Here is an 8,422-nt window from a genome sequence, read left to right as displayed (position 1 = left end):
TCAATGTATAAGGTCCATGGTCGCAGGAACGAAACTGACTCCAAACCGACCGACTGTGTGGCGTTCACAATAGTGATATAGATTTGATCGGTCAGAGTTACTTTTGTTATCATGGATTTGATATTTGGTCATTTTTATTTCATTCGTCTATTCCTGCATGATTTCTTTTATCTTATGAAATGACAAAAATTAAGCCAACATCTTCTAAAATTGTATTATTCTTTTCAATGAAATTAACTTTTTAATGTCGGACTTGATTTCTTTCTCCCTACATTTTGGCGTTTAGTACCATGTAAATTGGATGCATAGGCGGCGGAAGCGGGGGGACGGGGGGACCTGCCCACCCCCCTAGATTTCAGGTGGGGGGACGATTCCCCCTAAATTTTTAGTTGATAACCTTTTTTTTTTTTTTTTTTTGCTTGTCAATTTTGTTTCCTGCGCGTCCCCCTAAAAGTTTGGTTGATAAGATAACCTTTTTTTTTGCTTGTCAACATTTTTTGGTGGTCCCCCCTAAATTTTTTGGCTTCCGCCGCCAATGATTGGATATAAAGCCTACTTAATTCATTATCGTTATTTGTACTTTCATCAATTGTGCGATCAGCATTGATAATACTTGCGTTTAAGTCTACATGCCACTTTAGATAAAATATACACAGAACTAAGGGCAGGGCAACAGTGATATTTTAAACTATTCAAAACCAGATTTTTCAAATCAGTGGTCAGTGTTCACAATGTGCAAACGGTTTACACAAGCTGCAATTATTAGGACGGTGGTTACACGAAAATATATACAAATCCCAAACAGGTCGGTGTTGATGACACGTCATTAAATATCCCGAACTGGAACTTTCAGCAACGGATATGTTCAAACATTATTTCTATTTGATTTGAGTTAATTTAGAGTAATATCGGCAGAAACGTAGGCCTAACTTCCAACATCTTTCAGACGATAGCGTTATCATAGACCTTGCCTTTCGTGGTCAGATTGTAGTCCTTCCCAAACAGGGATGACCTGACAGTTCCAGAGCTACAAAACAGGTCCTTGACAGCTAGCCTGAATTCCGGATAATGGATGGCATAGATGAGTGGGTTGGCACACGTGTTGAAATACGCCATCACGACAAGGACATGATAGACGTTACTATAGAGGTAGGACCGTTCCACCCATCTCATGTTGTAGGCCAGGAGAGCCACGCTATCTGCTGCCCAGCAGACGATGAACGTGACGATGACGACGAACATGAGCTTGATCACCTTGTTCCTGGCGACCAAGAGCCTGTCTGAAGGACCTGACCCATGCCCGCTCTTCTGGAGCTTGTACTGCTTGGACCTTATGCGTAAGCTGCGGGCGATGAGGGAATAAGACACTAGCATGATTAGTGTGGGGATGATAAAGAGGACCAAGAACACCATGATTCCAGAAAATGTCTGAACACCCTTGTCGCTGTATCTGTGCGTACATTTTCCATGTTCGCCGTCAACCCAGGTTGTACCGAACGTGCGACTATTTATCGCGATCGCTACAAGAGCGATAATAACAAACCAAATGGCGATTTTCTTTGGCGTCACCCAGTGTTTGAATTGGAAAGGGTGGATCACCGCGATATATCGTTCTATCGAGATAGCGGTGAGAGTAAACACGGAGCAGCTGATCGATATCCATAGGAATACGGATGAATATATCAGTTTGCAGGCGATCTCGCCCAGGATGGTATCGGGGACGCCCGATAGCTTCGGTTGAGGAATCATGAAGATGGACGTGATGAAATCGGCGGCTGCGAGACCGCCAATTAGAATATCGGTAGGTTTCCGGTACGATCGTCGCTGAAATAAAACTAGAATAACAAGAAGATTCCCCGATATTCCCAAGATAGCCAGCACTAATTGGATAATTATCCACCAAGACCACTCGATCGGGGTCCACGACCAATCAGAAGCAATGGTTGCGTTCACGTGATCTATGACCGATGAACTCTGTATAGATTCTAAATATTGCTCCATGGTGGGTATCTTACAAAAGGTGGGTGAGGCAATCTTTTCTGTGCTTTATACTGCTCTAGGAATATCTTGTTCCTTTTCACAATGATTTCAAACTTTTAAATAAACTATTCAGAAAAATGGATGGTCCACGCCGTCCCTACAGCTGTCTATATAGCCCTCTGCATTATGGTAAAAGTGGAACACAGGGTTGTAGAATGGTAGATCAAGGGTCGCACTGCATAATTACTGATCCACTGGTTCTTGAAAAAGATGGTTTAGGGATAAGGTTAGCTGAAAACATAAGGTCGTCTTCAAACTAAATTTTCAGATGGTTGTCCTCGCAACCACTTCAGGTTTATGAACGAAGACCATAATTTAAATGAACTGTAGGCATTGTCAAGAAGTTAAGGAACTGATGTATACGTCAGGTCGTCTTCATAGCAAACCCCAGATGGATGTCCCCACAACAAAGTTCTTGATCACCGTACACAATCATGAACAAAGATCACATCCACATGAACTGTCGTCATTCCAAAGAGGTTTAGGAACTGCTACAAGTGCCAAGTCACATTCAAACCAGCTTGCAGATGGTGTCCGTACAATCAACTCCAGTATAACCGTTTACATGAATTAAGATCGCATTTATATGAACTGTAAGGCAAGAAATGAATTGTTCTCACAAACACTGTCGGTTCACTGTCCAAACCATGATGGCTGCATCTTCCCTGTCGATTAATCGAGATTCACCTGCTGGAATAAACAAAAGACATTCTGAAATTAGATTTTTAATCCTTGAACAAACATAAGCATTACGATTAAGAATGGCAAATCATTTTTTTCTACCCCTGACGCTCAATGATATTTGCATTATCATTTAAATGCCCAAGTTGCATTTACACATCGGCTGATGAAACCAAAGAGATAGGAGATTAGTCTGAAAGTTTGTTCAGTGTGTTGTTTTAAACCATCAAAGGAATAGATAAATTCTAATAATTTACAAGTATGAAAAACCAGCGACGCAGCTCCACGAGCATATTACTCTTATTGGCATTGATGTACTTGGCGCGTGCGTCACCAGTTAACTAATTGGAATGCTCATTTAAAAAAAATACATTATTACATCAGGAAAGTACCTTGGCGTCCTTAGCTCTTCATATTAATCCTGTCTTTATAGAACGTATTTAAAGAAAAGGAAAGAAGAACTAAAACAAACTTATGTTAATGATATTTAACCCAATTTCATGAAAATATACGAACGCTGAAGAACGAGTACGCAGTGTGAAAATGTATTATATGACGTCAACATCGTGCCCTCTTCACACTCGATGTGGAATACGGCAAATCTGTGGCCATCCTCTATGCTCTACATACACATGCGCTCTCAGATTGCATTCTGAGAACATTCCAAATCACATTTTACACTACTTGCATTGCAGGGGCGGCAAGCTATCTTGGCGGGGCAGGTGGGCAATACGACCTATTATTTTCACTCAATTGAATTACAAGAGTAATTCAGAGTTACACGACGTTACAATCTCTTTTGATTCTCTTCTTACTACCTCCTTTTCTTTTCGTTTTTTTACTTCTTGAAAACTTGTAAAGGACGATCGCCCATGCCCTACCCTCTATAGCACCGCCAATGAATCAGTAATCGCGAACCAGGCCCTTATCTCGCATAAATCAAGAGAACAGTATGTAATTTGAAATCAGAGCTAGGGGACCGCTCGCCCCCCCCCCCCCCCGTGTGGGTCCACGCCTGACCGGGATACAATAATTGTTTATTTAGTCATTAACGAAAGAAATGACAATATGCAGTATAGATATTATTTCGTTTGTATCTCTCTTTCGTTTATTATTAACGAAAGAAGTGGTAATTACGTAGTATTAATATTCATTTCATTAAACACATTTCCACACACATAAACCAAACCACATTGACTCTGTGTCATTTATGGAAATTTATGCACAAGACCTATTGTAAAGCTTAACGCTTGATAAAATTGTCTGGTTGCTTATGAATCATGAACCAATCAATTTTTTTCAGTTGGAGAAAAAATGAATTGATAAGAAAGTAATCCACGGCTTATTAAAGATTTCCGTTGTGGAGGTGAAATCGAAAATGGGCTAAACCTCTCTCTATAAAACAATGTTTTGAGTTCAAATTGTTTTTGTGTTCTTCGCTGGGGGTACTTCAATTACTTATCTTGCAGAAGAAAATTGATGAATAATGTTAAATCATATTCGAAAGAATATCTGAGTACTTTCAATGACGATTTTAACATATTTTTTAAAGCAAGAACTAAACACCCTTCTGCAAATAAAAATTTATCTCAAAGTAGGGCTAAATTTTGTTTATTTTTTATTTTCCCTAAAATGTATCTTAAAGGAAATTTCGGGTTTTTTTTTTTCTTTATTTCCCTTAAAATGTATCTCAAGGAAATTTGGTTTCTTTTCTATTTTCCCCAAAAGATGTAGCTCAAAGAAAGTTTAGTTACTTTTAATTTTTTCACCTATTTTTTTTTCTTTGAATACCGTATGTGGCGACCATGGCGATTGGACAGACAGTGATAATCTACTATGAAATGTAAAGGATTAAATAAAAGTTAACAGTGTTCATGTCTCTTTTTTCAACTGTTTTATGTGTATCTCCCTGTTTCTTCCTTTCTCTACTTTCGTAAATTATGATTGACAATGCTCCATCGAGCCCCGAGTGTTTCTATTTTCCGTTCCATCAAGTTTTTTCTTCTCAGAAAATCGATATTTCAGATGCATTAAGATACGACGTGTGCAAATCTTTACCTCAAATCCTCGTTATATAGATACGTGCCATCAGAGCACTCATGCAAAGAAACTTTGAAGCATTCGATTTATCTAGAGGAATAAGGATATTTGTCTTATGCTGATTTCCTTCATAGGACCCACCACCCCCCCCCCCCCCTGGAACATTACCGAAAAATCAATTTCCTTTCAATAATAATTGCTTATCGTGGGGTATGATTCTGGATTATGTATACAGTGTACTATTTGTGAAAATTCGTCCTGTCTTGTCCAAGTGATTGTCTGTTCGCACTCTCCTAAACTCGGGTTTGTTTAAATACACCAGGGGCCCGTCTTACAAAGTGTTGCGATTGATCCAATCAATCGCAACTATGGAAAGCCAGTAAAGTCAACATATAAAATGCATGTTTGCTCAAAAAAATTCTAGATATGAATGGATATCCATGAATTCATTGATTCCTTGACAATTTGGTGTGTTCTCCTTTGTTTACAAAAGACATTTAGCACATTTCCTATAAAAGATTATGACACTGATTGATTTCCATAGAGTTACGATTGATTGGATCAATCGTAACTCTTTGTAAGACGGGGCCAAGGGGTACAATATAATATATTTTTTTGGTTAATCGTCACATAGTGAGTTGGCATAAAAATAAGCTTGACCTCATTGGTATTCTTTTTAATTGTTCAAGCCTTTTTAATTTGCGATTTGAATTTCACTGATGAAATATATACTATAATCAACTATTTATTGCAGGGAACCCATATCAACAAACTTTGTTTTCAATGTGCTCCCTTTTTTTCATTATTGTATATTACACAGTGCATGCGTATAAAAAGTACGGGACAGATTTGAAAAGTCTATATAATTTTTGTTTCAAATTATGATCTCTATATTTTGGTGTCAATAGGTGCTCTGAGGTCTTATCCTTCAAATGCCATTAAAATAATTTAGTTTCGTTCATGCTTGAGCGAACACGGAATGTTTTTGTCTGGGGTAAAAAAGGAAGCTTGCGCCAAAATGGCATAAAATGATAAATAAGATGGTCGGACTTCTTGCTAATCAGCAGACTTCCTTTTAACATTTTCTTTATCTTTGCCATAATTTTCGAATTATGCAGTCAAAATTAATTTCCAAATCTACTTATTTGCTTGAATAGTTATGTTGTTCCTTTTTAATACGTTCTCTTTTAGCTCAAGCATGAGCAAAATTTATTTTGTTAAATGGCATTTCAAAGATAAGATCTCAGAGCATCTATTAACATCAAAATATAGATATAATATTTTGAAACAAATTTGTCATAGACTTTTCAAAACTGTCCCGTATTTTTTATACGCACTGTATATTTGTTTTGCCTTGCACTGTAACTTTTGTTGAATTTTGGAATGAAAAAGAATAAATGCAATCAATCAATCAATGATAATTATCATTGGCGACAAGCACTTGAGGAATATGCTAGTACGTGCTAAATCAATTTCAATTCAATTCAATACAACTCGACAATAGACTTTCCATGATCTTTCCTATTACATGTATGTAGTAGCATGGGCAGACGGAGAGTGTTTCGATAGGGAGGGGGTAGTGGGAGGGGGGGAGCAAGTAGACCTAAAATTTGACGTATTTTTTACTCAGTGGAAGAACAAAAAATATATAGTTACACGACCCTGACTTATATTTTTTATTATCTTTCTTTCTTTCTCTCTCTCTATCTTTCTTTTGTTTCTTTCTTTCTTTTTCTTTCTTTCTTTATTTACTTCTTTCTTTCTGTATTTCTTTCTTTTTTTCTTTCGTTCTTTCTGTATTTCTTTCTTTATTTCTGTCTTTCTTTTTCTTTCTTTCTTTCTTTTATTCTTTCTTTCTTTTTCTCTCTCTCCCCTTCTTTCTTTCTTTTCCTTTCTTTCTTTCTTTCTTTCTTTCTTTCTTTCTTTTTTCTTTCTTTTTCTTTCTTTCTTTTTCCTTCCTTCCGCTCCTTCCTTCATTCCTTCAATCATTCCTTCCTTATTTCCTTTTTTTCTCCCATTTTTCTTTTTCCCCCTACTTGAAGATTCATAACGGATGGTCGCTCCTGTATATACGTAGCGCGGTTCCCCCATTTTGTTATACTTTTTTTTCTCAAGATAAGTACTTAAGTAATTTGAAGGGTCATCCTGCAAACCTACATCTGGCTTTTTCAGATGACAGATGACTATTAAGCGAGCTTTTGAAGTTAATATTGGATAATTGATTTTTTTTTTCTTTTTAGTATGTACACAGTGTTAAAACATAAAGAAAGCCTGCATTTGGCTGATTTTCGTACGCAGCGAAGGGAGGAAATAGAAGATAAATGTACAGATGTACAACAAAACATAAACATTATCTTAAAACTCACCTTGCTTTCCTGCATATTGTGAGTTTGTTATAATGATAAATTTGTTTGGAATAAAACTATTTTGTACATATAATATATTTGATTTAATGTTTTCCGTTTCACAGTTTTACATAATCTTATAAACATAATAAAGCTAAAGATATTCCCACAAATGATATCACATATAACACAATTATTCAAGGAACACAGTTGAAAAATAGAGTTACCTCAGATGATTTTTGTATTTTTAAAGTTAAACGTCCGGACATGATCCATGTCAAAAAGTATTTACCGTTCTACGAATGGAAAAGATTTGATAAAATCGAATAAATTACTGAAGTGGATACCCTGTTCAAATATAACGTTTTCATTGTTACGCCTTCGGTTTTTTTTAAATGAATTTATTATTGCAAAAATGTAGAATTTGTGAAATAGAAGAAAATAAACGTTTATTTGAATGATGAATCATCAAAATAATAACACGGTAAATGATTAAAGCATTTTCATGGGTCACCCTATCACAAGAGCATCTGGATTAATATATTGTGCTATTGTTTCTGAAAAACTTATAATTGAATGATCGATGGGTGTCTGTGTTCGCGCTTGCTATCTTTCAAGAAATACACTCGATGATAGAAATCACGACTCGATGTCAAATTTAATAAATTCACGGCACATATTGTTAAGAGATCAGACATGGGGCCTGTTACACAGAGGGCTTCGATCATACACAACTTGCTCTTCATCCAATCATCAACGCTCATCTCTGACTAGCGTTAAACGCGTTGAGTTGCGTTTGAACGTACAGCTTTCTCCAGCGGTGCCGCTTTTTGGTTCTCAGTAAAGGCAAATATAAATTAAATTGTGTGAGGGTGTGATATGATAAGGCACCGCAGAGAATGCAGAGATGCTCGTCCTTGTGAAAATTTATCCTTCATTTCACGCAGAGGGATTTTCCCTTTTGATCTAATTTCTGTCGGTTGTTTTCCGCTCTCTCCCGGTTGGTCTTTTCTTTAAAATCTGCTTTCATTAATAATTGTCAACGTAAATCTGTCTTTTAAAAGTCATTAATCGATATTTCGTTCATCTCTTCTTTCTCCTGTATTTCATCGTTATTAGTAATTGTATGAAATATAACGGTATCTGTATTTGGTAAATATTATTTATGTTTGGTATATGAAATTTGTAAGGAGGATGATAATTGAAAATGTGTGGTTAGATCAAGGTACGATTGCAAATTTTACTCCCAATAATGTCCGATGGCGTCAACCAGTTTTGAAATGTGGTGGACTATTACCAAGGGAGCGAAGTGATCG

General features: G+C 36.6%; 1 protein-coding gene across 1 annotated transcript; it reads right to left on the bottom strand.

Annotated features, from left to right (window-relative positions):
• Positions 1–422: 422 nt before the first annotated feature.
• LOC129274583 (kappa-type opioid receptor-like) lies at positions 423–2,726 on the bottom strand. The gene has a single exon (XM_054911372.2). It carries the CDS (start codon positions 1,999–2,001, stop codon positions 943–945), a length of 1,059 nt encoding a protein of 352 aa, XP_054767347.2. The 5' UTR covers positions 2,002–2,726; the 3' UTR covers positions 423–942.
• Positions 2,727–8,422: the final 5,696 nt, after the last annotated feature.

Source organism: Lytechinus pictus, chromosome 13 (genome assembly GCF_037042905.1).
Source record: "Lytechinus pictus isolate F3 Inbred chromosome 13, Lp3.0, whole genome shotgun sequence".
Lineage (NCBI taxonomy): Eukaryota > Metazoa > Echinodermata > Echinoidea > Temnopleuroida > Toxopneustidae > Lytechinus > Lytechinus pictus.
The sequence above is the reverse complement of the archived record's forward strand: the minus strand, read 5'-3'. Positions and strand labels throughout refer to the sequence as shown.

Bases quoted from the DNA above. Each gene is read 5' to 3' on its own strand.
- LOC129274583 (XM_054911372.2), bottom strand. From the start codon at position 2,001: ATGGAGCAATATTTAGAATCTATACAGAGTTCATCGGTCATAGATCAC.